At 37.6% G+C, this 15,037-nt stretch overlaps 1 protein-coding gene across 2 annotated transcripts in view; it reads right to left on the bottom strand.

Moving 5' to 3' along the window:
- GAB1 (GRB2-associated binding protein 1) overlaps positions 1-15,037 on the bottom strand; it is a 125,721-nt gene that overhangs the window by 32,280 nt on the left and 78,404 nt on the right. For both annotated transcript variants that reach the window (XM_008585347.1, XM_008585349.1), the window contains exons 2-3: positions 12,923-13,217; positions 843-1,068 (exon numbers count right to left, since the gene is read on the bottom strand). In XM_008585347.1, coding sequence (XP_008583569.1) covers positions 843-1,068; positions 12,923-13,217 — 521 coding nt within the window. The remainder of the gene's footprint in view (positions 1-842; positions 1,069-12,922; positions 13,218-15,037) is intronic.

The following is a 15,037-nucleotide window of genomic DNA, read 5'->3' as shown; positions in this document are numbered from 1 at the left end:
CTTATCAGCATCATGCTCTAACCAACTGAGCTAACCGGCCAGCCCCAACTACTCAATGTCAACAATGATCAAATTAAAATATCTTATAGCTTAGAAGAGGGGAGGGGTGTAGGAGAAGAGAGGGAGGTGACAGGGAAACCAAGGATTTGGGAAAGGCTGTGTGACTCTCCAGTCAAGAACTGTACTCCATATACTTTTTTGTACTTAAAAATGTGTAAAGTCAAGGCTTGGGGTAAGCTCTACTTCATTGCTAGGTATGAAGATTGAAAGTTTCATAGGTTTTAGCAATATATTAGATTTCATCAAATTTCACTAAAACCCAATTTGTATTCCATAGAATTTGCTGAATTGGGATTTTACCTGTAAGATTAATTTCTCACACAGATCCAAAACAACCACAACACACTCACTGCAATGGAATCGTTTTGCTTTCAAAATCTTCTAGTAGTAGGTATTCCTCTCCTTCTTCAGAAACAAAAGATGACCCTTGGCTGGTTTACAATCACATAAGAAATGGAGCAAGATCACCATTTATAAATCAGAGAAATCTGTTAAGCAAGTAATACTGTGAGTCTGTAACAAAGACTATAAAACAGTAGACAGACTTCCAAAAAAGCCTGGTAGGTGTAACTGTTCTTTGCCAAAGATGGTAGACACTGTTTCTTCAATAAAATCTCCTGAATATCAGAAATCATTAATAGAGGAATATAAACCTGAAGTATAAGTCTGAAACATAAGCCTATAGAGATGGTTTCTTTTAAGTCTGCAAGTCATGGTTAAAAAAGTTTAAAGGTAAGATTCTTAAATGTACACACACACACATACATGCAAATACAATTTACCTGGTGGGTTCAGGCTTCTTGCTTTGACAGTTGATTAGCAAGAGGTAGTCTTGAGGATCCTCTTGGATACCAAGAGATTCCAGGTGTGGTGGAGGGTTGAGTAGCTGATAGGGAGGAGGTAGAGCAGCAGAGGATAAATCCACCTGGGTGGATGGTGGGGCTGCATTTATAGCTAAAGGTAAATCAGCTGGGGCTTGTAAGGAGCTGCCAGGTGGCTTCACAGGATCTGCAACACCAAAGTTTAACTATCACTATCACATTACAAGAATCTTTTTAAAAAAGTTACTTTCAAGTTTAGAGATAAATTGTTTCAACACACAAAAACAGAATAAACCATGACAATATCAGTTAAAACAAATACTAACTAAATGACAACATTTATACAGGAAGTAAGTGGTTCTTGTCCAAGAGATCTAAATAGTAGGGCTTATTCTCTATTCCAGAGGCTCTAAAAAAGCCACGTTAACCTTGCCTTTAACAGTTTTTTGATTTGAGGTTACTGGGAATGAAGGTGTTCAACAATCTTAGCAGAAGTGACAGATTTTTTTTTTCCATGATGATAAACAACGTGCTTTCTAAGCCAAGCCAAACTTCCAAGAAGACACACTTATTACGTGGCATTTACAGGCCCATGGTGCTGCGAGTACCAAGGGCAGCTCTCCACCCTGGTCTTATTTCGCTGTCCCTTCTTTTCTTTCTACTTCTTATCAGATGAGGGAGAAATATTTCTAATGGTAGGACTGGTGAAAATAAGTTCTATTCGTGTTCAGGAAAGAACATCTTTAAGGTATTGCCTGTTCCCTTAGCTCAAAGCCTATTTGCCTTTTAGTGAATTTCTGTAGTATTTTCATGAAAAGGGGGTTAGCAAGTGATGAAGTAATATTAAGCCCTTAACTATGTTCTGAAAAGACATATGAAAATACCTAAATTGTGCAGAATGAAGTAATTTGAAAATAAGCTGAAAACCTAGAAATAAAATCCCACTGGAATCACTCACATAACCAAGTACAATTTTAAGGGCCCAGAAGAAAAACGCTCTCTGTTAGTCTGGTTAGGAATACAAGGGTACAAATAATACAGAAAAAGGCAAATGCTCAGGCACGAATAAACAAATGTGTCAGCTTTCTGTTTATATTAAAGTAGAAAACGCTGGGTTGAAATAGATTTTCACAACAAAACATTACATAAAAGATGCTAAAAAGTGGTAAGGAAATTAAATGTTCTACCAAATAGAGTTAAATGCAGGTCATTTCGCCTGTTTATTTACCAGAGAGGGGCTAAATGTCAGCTCTATCTTCTCTAGATACTTAGAATAAATCTACATGTCTTTGATAATGTCTTTATATATTTAACTGTAATATTCATATATGCAACACAACAAAGTTTACTTAGTTCATTTTACAATTCTTCCTCCTAGGCATAGAAGGTCATATCCTAATTGTGAAGCCTGAATAACACACTAACATGGCTAAACAGAACAGTATATCTCTAAGTATGGTTCTTAATAACAAACAAAAAAGGATCAGAACTCCTCTATGCTTCACTGTGCCTTACATGTAGTAGACGCCAAAAATTAAAAAAAAAAAAAATAAGTTGCATTTATGGGACAGAAACTGACTGAGCACTCACTTAACTCCTCTATGCTTCACTGTGCCTTACATGTAGTAGACGCCAAAAATTAAAAAAAAAAAAAATAAGTTGCATTTATGGGACAGAAACTGACTGAGCACTCACTTTACATCAAGTTGGAAGAGATTAAAACAAGATTCACCTCCAAATCTGTAAGAGCCATTTGCCTGCATGCACAGTTTGGGATTTGCTGAAGAACTCTGTGAGTCCTGCTAGATGCTAATTAAATTTGAAAACTTCTTTCAGTTAGAGAATTTGGCCTGAGTAAACAGAAGTTGAGATAAATTTTAACTTTTTATCTTATGCTTCATGCAATGTCAAGTCTTCATACAGGCTCATCTTACAAAATCTAACACCTTATGCCAGGAGTTAATCAATCTTTCTTTCTTCTCCTCCCCTCCCCTGCTCTTTCTTTCTTTCCTATTTATGGAAGGTGAGAAAAGAAAATGGTGACAACAAAAAAAATAAACTTCTGGATATTTACACAACAAAACACCCTACTTTCAGTGGGTGCTCATAAATACCTATTGTCATGTCTAATTGTTGATTATAAAGTGGTATATATAACATACCCTATGAAATGCTTTACTACTTTGATTCAGTTGCAACTATACAGAGATTTATTTAAGGGGATTTAAAATGCCACAGATTAAACAGTGACTCAGAGTAAATCCTTGTGGATTTAAGAGAACTATGAAAAATATTTATCTTTTAAAGAAGAGCTTAAGAAAAATATATACAACATTAAGGAGGAAAAAAAGAGCAAAGGGATGAGAAACTGTTAATGATCCTACAGGCTGTATTCACAAGTACATTTTATCTACTTCTTTCCTCTACAGGACAGGCATGGTAAAAGAGAATAATCCAGTTCAATTTTTAGTTCTGACCAAAACAAAACTAAACACTGGAAATACTTTGGTGTATAAAGCAGTATGAATTCTAGCTTTTCCCTATAACTCCTAAGAAGTTTTCCAGGTGGTTATTCTTGTTAGACACACTCTCCTTTAATATTTTTTCTAAACTTGATGGCTATACACTAAACGACTTGAGTAATTCATGTTAAGTTGGAAAAGAAAATCACCCAGCCAGGCAATCAGGTTTGTCTGACCTTGTTTTAACACAATGGGACCATCTCATTTTTACCCTTTCATTTCTTCTACCTGTGAATGACAAAAAGTGTTCTATCCTCTTTACAGCTACAAGAGTCTCTGAACTTTATGAGGATTCAGCTTCCTTTTTAAAAAATATCTTGTTCACAATATGTGAAGACTTATATGTTCTTTTTTTTTTTTTTTTCTTTTCCTTTTTTCGTGACCGGTAACGGTATCGCAACCCTCGGTGTTGCGCCCGCACCGCACTCAGCCAGTGAGCGGACCGGTCTCTATATGGGATCCGAACCCTCGGCGGGAGCGCTGCCGCACTCCCAAGCGCCGCACTCTACCGAGTGCGCCACCGGGCCGGCCCAAGACTTATATGTTCTTATGAGATGCAAGAACTAGAGGAAAAACTACCATTATGTTCACTAGCAAGCACATGAAAGAAAAGAGACCATTAAACAGCTATGAAGAGCAACTAGAACCATTCTAAACAATACAGGCAAACGAATGACTTTAAAAAGGCAAGAACGAACCACTCTACTACTTTGGTTCAGATAATGCACTATCTTCAAAGTTTTAGTGTTTGGGATCATTTTACTCACATTAATTTGACTATATACTAAGTTCTGCATATTTTAATAGAAGCATTGCACTGTGTCTAAATATTCCCTAACATAAGATTTCTAGCCAAAGTTAAGCACCTGGTCTAAAAGAAAAAAATTCTGTTCCACCTTATAAAGACGTGTAGCCCCTATTCTATGCTACAAGTAATTTAACAGACCATTCTGCTTTTGGCCTTGCTTAGGTTTCTAATATACTGCTCTAAGTAATGCTGGTATCAAGTTTCTAAGAAACAAACATTGGTTTAGGGTTTGCTTATATGTGTAAAATTATTTCCCATCTCTTAATTCAGAAGGCACGAAGAGTATAATTAATATCCATTAAAGGCTTAATAAGCTGCTGGAGTATCCTAATTGAAATTTACTTAGAAAGCTAATAAGTACTGCTAAGGAAAGCCTTTCAGTGAACAAGCCTTCAATAAAGAGAAGTAGATTATCATGTGATGAAATCCACAAATAATAAACTGGCCCACATGACCCCATCCGAACACACAGTTTTGTCATATTTGGAACCATAATGCCCTGGTGTTAGCGTCCCTCACAGAAACTGGGGTGCCTAGGTAATGCCTCTGCACATTCAAAATAATAATTTTTAAAAATAAATCAAACAGCACAAGATTTTATGCCCTAGGAAACAATTCTATTCTTATTACTAAGGCAGAATATTTCAATGTTGATGTGATAGGTTCTCTTATTTTGTGACCACTAATTTACTGTATCTGAGCATGCAGTAAAAAAAACCTGGTATTGGATGTTGGCGGGGCATGGCTGAGGCCCTCAGCCTCCCCCATCCCTGGCTTGGGAGCCCCAGGGGCTTCGGGTCCTTCTACATTTTATAGGTGTTCTTTGGTGGTGTTAGACCTTTACTAGTTAATATCAAACTCTGTCTCTAGTCTGTGGGTATTCTGTTTGAGGCTTGGAGCCATGGGAAGCCGAGCCCAGCTGCAAGTAGGCAAGCTGCTGCTACCATCCCAGGGCCCCTCTGGGGGCCTGAGGCATGGAGCCAGTAGAAGCCAAACCCAGCTGCAACCAGGTAAGGAGCACACTAATAACACCGTTTTTACATGGGTAGCCCCGCATAGCCACCGCAATTGCCATGGCTGCTGCAAAAGTGGCTAGTCTCCATAGCAGCAGTCACAGCCACTGTGCAGATGGCATGCCAGACTCTCAACATAATTGACACAAGAAGGGATACCAGCAGAGACCAATTAAAAAAAAGAAGAGGTCCTCTCTCTCCACAAAGCACACTCCACAGTAATAGAAGAAGCATTTGGTTTATGATAATAGGGGAGGAGTTGTTCACACCTGTCTCAGTACTGGACAGATCATCTAGGCAACAAACCAATTAATCTATCAGATGGAGAGAACAAATCTATGGTTATTAGAGGGGGGAGGGGAAACGGGAGAGATTAGATAAGGGGCATAAAGAGTAAGTATGATTTGTAACAATGAATATGCTAATAAAAAATAAAATAAAAATAAACAAATAGAACTGTGGTACTGCCCATGTTTTTAACAGGAGACCAGATGAGATTCTTTTCTCTGAAGATGGGCTATATCTGCTGATAGAATATTTTTTGGTCTTTTAGAATATTTTTTGGTCTCTATTGTAAAAGTTATAACTTTATGTTCACTATTAAAGGTAAAAACGCCAAGATTACTCTATTTCTACTGATTACTGATTTTCCCAGTGTGTTGCAGAATTTTTATCTCTGTAAAGAGAAGCATTTCAAATAGATCTTTGTCTAATTAACTTAGCAAAGAGTCTATGAAGAGTATGCATTATCATTAATACTAACATAACAATCTTCTCATTTCTGAATATACCACTGTTTATAGAAGAACATTTTATAAAGATAGATCTGACAAATGGATACAAACAAGAAATAGCAGTAGTTGCAACCTGTAGTCTCTTCAATTTATTTAATCAACTATTGAAGACCCTGAATCACGGCAAAATCTGTTTAATGTGTTTCAAATAGAAATATTATCTTCTTATTTTTCATGACTCTCTCCTTAATAGATTGTAAAAACATTCTTAGAAACTTTAAAATAAACCCTTAGGCAATGCTGACAAATGCCATAATTCTTATTCAGAGGTAGACGGCATCAGAACAACTTGTGGGGTATTTTAGAAATCTCGGTCCCTGGGCCTCACCAGGAGAGTCTATGAAACAAGATCTCAGAGGCAGCAGCTTGAAAATATGCAATAAAACAAAACAGAAAAAACAAAAAAAACTCACTCTGGTTGAACTGGTCCTTAGGAAAATGCCAATTAAAATGACAAAATACCACTACACACCCACTAGAATGGCTAAAATTAATGACAATACCAAATGGTGGTGAGAATGTATGGTAACTGTAATATCATCCACTGCTGGTAGGAAAGCAATTGGTACAATAACTTTAGAAAACTAAAGCTTCTAAATCTACTAAAACTAAATATGCATATATCCTATGACAGAGCCATTCCACTCATGGGTATATACCCAAAAGAACTAAGTGTTTATGTCCATCGAAAGACACATATAAGAATGTTTACCACAGCATTATGTGTATTAACTAAAAACTGAAAACCACCCAAATGTCCATCGACATTCGAATAGATCCATACTTTGTGATATATTCACACAATGGAATACTACCAAGGATGAAGAAAAACCCTTGTTACATGCTACAACCCGGATGAATCCCACAGACTTAATACTGGAAAAAAGAAGCCAGACTCAGTGGTTCCATTTATATGAAGTTTAAGAATAAGCAAAACTAATCTATAGTGATAGAAGCAAAAGACAACAACAAGACAAGTTTCATTTGTGTAGGGGCTTTACTGGGAAGAGGCATGAGAAAACCTAGGGGAGTAGAAATTTTCCATTTCTTACCCATAGAGGCAGTTACACTGATATTTATGCAGAGATATAAATGGATATATAAAACTATATTGAACTACACATTTAAGATTTATGCCTTTCATATAGTAGCAAGTTATACCACAATAAAAATAAATATAAGAAAGTTAAAAGTCCTTGATTGAGGAAGACTCCTTTACAGGAAAGGAAGTGTGTCGGGCTAGGGCTCAGACCATTCAAACCCATTGTACAGATTAGGTCACAGACCCCTCACATGCCAGGGTGGGTCACAGACCCCTCACATGCCAGGCTGCATTGCCATACCGCTCACATGCCAGGCTGGGTCACCAGACCGCACACGTGCCAGGCTGGGTCACAGACTCCCTCATGTGCCGTGCAGGCTGGGTCACAGACACCTTATATGCACGTGACAAGCTGGGTAATTGGAAAAAGATCCCGGCAGTCGTTGGCAGAGTTGACAGGTTCATTCCAACATTAGCTCAATCCTCAGCTTCCTCAGCAACAGCAGCAGCTTACCAGCAGCCTCCAGCGGCCTCTAGCAGCAGTGACGGTGGCCTCCGGGGGACACCGAAGGGGCCCTGGCAGCAACAGCCTCCAGCAGTAGTAGTGACCACCCCTTGTCCCACACCCCCCACCCGGGGGTATCCCAGGGGCAGGGGGACACTGTGGATCAGAGCCACTCATCCTTTATACTTAAGTACGATAACCCAGGAACACCTGGGTGCAAGTGAGACAACTCAGGAATACCTGGGTGCCCACGTGCATCAACATCAGACAATAGCGAAGGAACATCTGGGTGCACGTGCGTAGTTATATTTACATCAAATGCTTGGCAAGATTCTGAACACCTCCTCCCCCAGCCTGACCACTGACTTTCACTTTCCCTACAGAAGTCTGTGTATATTCTCACATGTTAGTTTACCCACTTTATTAAAGGGAAGAATATCAAACAGAATTGCACTTGTTTTTATTAAGACACTCTGATCTGGGCATTTTGAGAAAAGCAACTCAGAGGCAATTTGCTAATCTTGCATCCTGTAATTAGACCAGGGGCCTTTATACAAAGTTGGTGAGCTTCACACAGCCCTTAGGCTATGCTTCCCAGCACTTGTTTAGCAGATTTAACAGCTTCCACCTTGGTGTTGTAGAAACAAAAATAAATCTGCACATTTCCAAGAAAAACAAAAGAAATTAATTTCTACTCTACCAAAGAAAAGCATTCATAGGAACCACACACAGCTCAATGAGCTAGAATTTAAAAACAGATACAGCCTGCCAGCATTTTTAGTATTCAATAATAGCAGTGGTCACCTGGGGCAGCGGAAATAACATGGTAACGATATTTTGAGAGGTTCCTGGAATCAAAACACAGGTCATATTTTTCCCCTTTCCTTTTGTTTTCAGGGGAAAATTAGTTATTCTCTCAGGGACTGGGGATAGTTATTTTGTCAGACTATGATATCCAAGCATAGTCTGTTTCTTCCCACATTTAGCCTGAAACTAGTATAGTGAAAAATCATCTCCTGATATTAGCCAATTTTCAAGCCAAGAGTTGTAGCACATTCAGCTCTCTGAAATGGGAAGTGCACAGGGCTCAGGGGACTGATCTAGGTAAAAACAAAAACACCTATTACTAAGTGACTGGCAGTGAAATCTATTTAGAAACGAAAATATAAAGCAGGTAGTAAAATTAATGGAAGAACAAACAAGTTTTGATATTTACCTTGTCATATTAAACTGTATGAATATGATTACAAAGGATAATAGCAATTCTCTGCTGTTTAAGTGACTGGCAGTGAAATCTATTTAGAAACGAAAATATAAAGCAGGTAGTAAAATTAATGGGAGAACAAACAAATTTTGATATTTACCTTGTCATATTAAACTGTATGAATATGATTACAAAGGATAATAGCAATTCTCTGCTGTTAAAAATTTGATACAAACCTTTAAATGTGTGAATTTTTAAAAAATGCATTTAGCAAAGTCTGCCACTTCCTAATGCATAAGGAAATACAGTGGTTGACTTTAAAGCCTTTTTGCAGTTTTGCTACTATGTATCAAAAACCAAAATTATAGAGTACTATAAAATATTTTTTGCTCCTTGACACTACATAATGAAGACTGTTCATCTTTTACTCATTTATTCCAAGAAAGTAAACATATATGTCAATTCAGTGTATTAACATATTTCTAACTGTGGCAATTTAGGGAGATGGCCAGGATAAAGTTGTGAATAAAACTAAATCACAGAATTTTAAAAATAAGTGCAGTTGCATTTAGATACAGCTCATGAACTAAACGTAGATAGTACTGGAAAATTAAAGTCCTTAGCAGCTTGTTCCAATGAACAGCTAAAAATGATTTGTGATTAGCATAGCCATTCTTGGTAACCAACTCACAGAACACATACTCGTATATTAAATTTGATTAATTATACTATGAATTCTCTTGCAACATGCCCTCCCCCCATGGATACTGTGAAGATATCAAGTTCACAAATGGAGGGTTTCACTCAACCCAAATGTACTTCTAATCTGTTTTATAAGGACTTGGGAGTTAGGCCACTGAAAAGATCACTGTAGCTTTTAAGTTCTGAAACTTCACCCTGGTAGAGGTTTTATAAAGTGAAAGCAGACATTGTCACTGACTGATTCAGATTTCAAAAATCAATGAAAATGTTCCACTAAGTACAAAAATTCTCAGTACGTAATCACTTATAGTCACAGAGCCATTTAAAAACTACCTAGGCTTTTCCTGACCGCCTTAAGACTAAAATCAGGTGCTGCTGCTATCCATGCTTATCTATTTTTTTCTTTAGCAGAGCACTTATCAACTGGTATTATAATTCCTGGATTGTTTGTCTGTCTCTCCTGCTAGACTGATTGTAAGCTCTATGAGGACCAGAAGTGTATTTACACATTTCTACAGTATTGTACTTTAATATACTCATATATATAAACTTGCACTCATCAATAACTGTAATAAATTATTTTGGATATTTCTTTTAATGAACCCTCTTCCACTAGATGCTCAGATCCATGTCTGTGATGTTTACCATTTATCGCCCTAACTAGTCAACTAAATGGGTATATATTTGTTAAATGAATGTCCATTGCCTAGTAGAGTGTTAGCAAACAAATAATTTGGTGAACTAATGAATTAATTTTCTAAAGCAGAATAAGCTTTTCTTCTTTCCGGAGCTGAGTAGGTGTTCAAACAAACCAGAATGCCTGCCTTAAAACTTGCAAAGTTAATCTTGGACTCTCGAGCACTAGAAATTCTTATTTGGGGGTTCTCAACTCTATCCACCTCTGCATGTGCCTCCAAAAAAATAGACACTATGGGTTTGAATCCCCATACTGGCCAGACACCAAAAAAACACAAACAAAACAAAACAAAACAAAAAAACCCAAAACCAAAATTAGACACTCACATTCCTTGACTGAAGAATGTACATCCTCTAAGAGAACATCCCATTTCCTTTGTTAAATATATTAAGGAGGATTATGAAAAGAATAGAGAGAGATACAAGAACACCTACTACTTAGCCTTTCAGATCAGCTCAATCTATACAGGCAACCAATGGAGACAGAAGTCTGCTGGTATTAGTCCATTTAGGTTGTTTATAACAAAATACCTGAAACTGAGTGACTTATAAAGAAAAATGATATTTATTCTTACAGTTTCTGAGACCAGGAAGTCCAAAGTCCATCTGGTAGTAGAAACAGTGACTCAGGGGTCTCACATTGCAAGGTGGTAGAAGCAGAGAGAGCAGAGAGAGACAGAGAGACAGACTCTCCTCTTATTTTAAAGTCCTCAGAACCATGCCCTGACCACCATTTTTAATCCATTCACTACTACACTGTCCTATAATCCAATCACCTCTTCAAAGCTCCACCTTTCCATTACTATAATAGGATTTCCCACCCTCTTAACAGTCACAGTAGGGATTAAGCACTAATACATAAAACTTGGGGACACAATTCAAGCTTCAGTGAGTTTTGGGGGCACATAATTCAATCTACTACATTGCTCTGATGTCCCCCAAAACAAATTCTAAATTTAAAAGCAGCAGGCAAAGGAACAACAATGGCGACAAAATGATTGTAAGATGACAAATTATTTTAACAGAGAATCTATCATATGAGGAAAATAATGTGGTGTCTAAATCCAATAATTATCATTAGTGAGTAGTTATTAAATAACCATTAAAGAGAGAGCTATCTCATTTGTGACTTTAAAATCCATCACTGTACTCAAATACGAACTATGCATGCAAACAAAAAGAGTTTAACTGGAGTTAGAAATAACACCCTCATGCCCACTTACACTGTGAACATATTTAGCAACTTCTCGAAAACAACTGACCAGCTGAAGCCTTAACACTCTCCCCCAACCCCCTGTGTAACAGTTTCTTGAAGCTTTTCATCAAGACAGCTCTGTTGAAGATCTCTAGTTCATTAACCACCCCCCGGGCTGAACTGGGTCCCTCCTTCCCTCTTTCAGGGATGCTCCTGAAGGCATTCTGGCTTCCGTCACCATGGGGATCCTCCCTGCCCTGTGGGGTCCTTCTCTAGGGCTGCTGACTGGCCGGAGAGGAAGCGCATGCCAACCTGCACTCATTAGAGATGATTACTTTCTCACTTCAAAGTTTTTGTTTTTTATTTTCTTTTCTTAAATAAGCACTCAATCAAGCAATTCAATCCAAATTGTGATGTTGATTATTAATATAATTTTCTACCCCTCACAAAATCTCCAGCCCTCCTAAATGCAGATATTCAGAAATGCACACATCTAAATGTGAGTATAACTGTGAAGACAATAAGGTCAAAGACCTCAGTTCGCCTTTATTTATGATTCTTGGCTCTACAAATCTAAATCTGTATTGGAGTCCCACACACAGGTTCTTAGTGTTTGTTTCAAAAGGAAGTGAAATAGAGAAGTGGACAGGGAATAAATGGTCAGACAGCTAGAGAGAAGTATCTGAAGAGGAATTCCACTTCTAAAATTCTTCTTGAGACCTCTAGTCATTCAGCTCCTTCCCAGGATAGGTACCCCAAATCTCAGTTCCTCAGTCAAGATCTGTGAGCAACCCTCCCCTCTGCCTTTTTCAGTCATAATGCTTCTGCTCCAGACAAGTATAATTTTACTCCATCTCTGGATCCTTTCTGTCCCAAGTCCCTTCAGCTGTAGGATTCTGCATCCCTCCTTTCATTTATGTAATAATATTACTTCCCTCGAAAGCTGACAATTTATAATTTGTCTTCTTCTAAGAAGCTTTTCCTCACTACTGCTTATTCAAACCTTGAGCTCCCTGTTCCTTCCCCCCATGCTCTTTTTAAGACCTGTGTTAAGTAAACTCCTTTGGCACTTTTTCATTGTGTTTTGTGACTGACTGACATTTGCTTTTCATAGGTATTGGTAATCACTTTGGCTTTCATAGCTTCATAATCTAATATAGTTTAAAAACAACTCCTAAAGAGTTGGGTTGAATCACATAAAGTAGTGTTTTAAACAGGTCAAATATAGTCAAATATCAATAGTGTTATGTAGCTCAACTTAATACATCAGAACTCAACAAATGCTCTTAAATAAGTATGTCTTCTTGTCACCTTCTTCCTCAGGACAATTATTTAGACACTGCCCCACAATGGTTAAGTATCTCTCTCTAAAACCTATAAAAAGATTTTCCCCAAACCGATAAGCGTTCAAAGCTTTTTCCAAATTTCAAGTTACTATTATAAAAAAAATAAAACAACACATTGTATATTGGTAACTGAAATAACAAAGAATTTCATGACATTTCTAAAAATGTAGCAAAAAAGGAAAACTCAGGTTGAACAATAAAATCTTGAGCTTACCTTCTTCTGTAGGATTAAACCCACAGATGTCACAAATACAGCGCACCCACTTATTCATCTCCTCTTCACTGTCTGCTACCAAGTAGAAAATCCGGTCAATAGTGTTGATATCAAAAATATAGCTGTTTTCAAACTCTTTTTTGTTAAATGTCAATCCAGCATCGACTTGCTGACATAGATTTAAATCAATAATTCGTATGGGCTTCTTGGCATGATCATTTTTGTAATATTCCAAGACATCTGGATCTCCAGTTAAACGGCCACTGCGTAACACAAACCATCTCCTCTTCCATGCCTAGGCACAAAACAAAAATATTTATTTAGTATTAATTGGAGAGAACTTTTCAAAAAGATGCACATTTACCAAACCAATTTTATAAATGTATTATTTTGAGAAAGTCAGTTTTTCTTTTTTTTTTTTGATTCCATAGGACAATCTGCCACTTTGAAAAGCAAAGTTTATTGATGCCTCAATTATTGTCACGATGTATATATATTTAGTATCTTCTATTAAATCTCCTACTATACAATGCCAAGCCAGCAAACCATTGAAGGTTTGGTTTTTAGTACATATAAAAAAAGTAATGGTTTCAACAAATGGTGTTGGGAAAACTATAGCCACATGCAAAAGAATGAAGCTGGACATGCGGTCAAATTCCGAGACAGAAAGCAGAATGATGGTTGTCAGGGCTGGGGCGGGGAGGGGAAAATGGGGAATTAATGTTTAATGGGTAAAGGGTTTCTTTCAATTGGGGAAGATGAAACAGTTCTGAGGATGGACGGTGATCATGCCTGCACAACAACGTGAGTGTACTTAATGCCATCGAACTTAAAAAGAGTTTTAAAAAGGTAAATTTTATGTTATGTATATTTTAGCACAGTTTTTAAAAAAGCAATGGTTTTTCATGCCTTAATATCATGCCATAAAGAATACACATAAAGATGCTTCCTCATATGACTCCTATAGATTTTAAACTATAGGTTTCTCTATTTTTTAGGTATAGGGGCTAGGAGTGGGGACGGCAAAAATGGTTTAGAAGCTGCTATGGGTCAAATATGTCTCCCAGAAGTTCATATATTGGAAACTTGGTCTCCACTGAAACAGTGTTAAGAGGGTGGGAAATCCAATTATGGTAGGTGAAAAGTGGGGCCTTTGAGAGGTGATTGGACCATGAGGGCTATGCCCTTGTGAATAGATTATTGCATTCATGAAGTAGTGAGACATCATGGGTGTGGTTCTGATGGCTTTATAAGGAGAGATAGTGAAAGGTTAGCTCTTTGGCTCAGGCCGTTCTCGCCTTGTGATACCCTGGTCACCATGGGATTCTGTTACCACTAAGAAGGCCCTTACCAGACGCACTTCCTGGACTATGGACTTCACAGTCTCCAAAACTGTAAGGAGTAAACCTCTTTTCTTATAATTATGCAGTTTCAGGTATTCTGCTATAAGCAACGAAAACAGATACAGAAGCTTTCCTGGCTTCTCATCCAGGAAGCACGCAATGGATTGTGTCTTTCTTTTGGCCAGACGACCTGTTGTTCTGAAGACTACACAGAAAAGGTCTGTTTTTTTAGGTGTGGGATACAACTTTTTTCTAGTTTTTCTGTCCCTCTTCTCAGAGACATTCTGTACTCCAGACTGACTGGCCATTTGAGGTAAGATCGCCCACAGAGGTCACCGCAGGAAGTGGAAGGACTGAGAAACAACATTTTATGAACCCCAGTGGAATCAAATAATCTTATTGGCCACTGCACATTTCTGTTTGCTTGGAGATCATGACTGAGCATGAGTTACATCTCAATCCTTTATTTTAGGAAAGGAATAACCTGAAATAGCATGTCTCTTTTCCAGTGATAACATGGGATAGTGACAACCTTATGCTTGTGGCCTTTTCAGAAATCATTTAGAATATGAGTTTGGTGTTCTAAATAACCTGAAATAGCATGTCTCTTTTCCAGTGATAACATGGGATAGTGACAACCTTATGCTGTGGCCTTTTCAGAAATCATTTAGAATATGAGTTTGGTGTTCTACTACGTAGTTTAATTAGACCAAGAATGCTCACAATGTTAGTACTGTTAACATAGGCCAATTTCCCCAAAACACTATATCTT

The sequence above is a fragment of the Galeopterus variegatus genome, unplaced genomic scaffold (assembly GCF_000696425.1).
Source record: "Galeopterus variegatus unplaced genomic scaffold, G_variegatus-3.0.2 Scaffold3534, whole genome shotgun sequence".
Taxonomy (NCBI): Eukaryota; Metazoa; Chordata; class Mammalia; order Dermoptera; family Cynocephalidae; genus Galeopterus; species Galeopterus variegatus.
The sequence above is the reverse complement of the archived record's forward strand: the minus strand, read 5'-3'. Positions and strand labels throughout refer to the sequence as shown.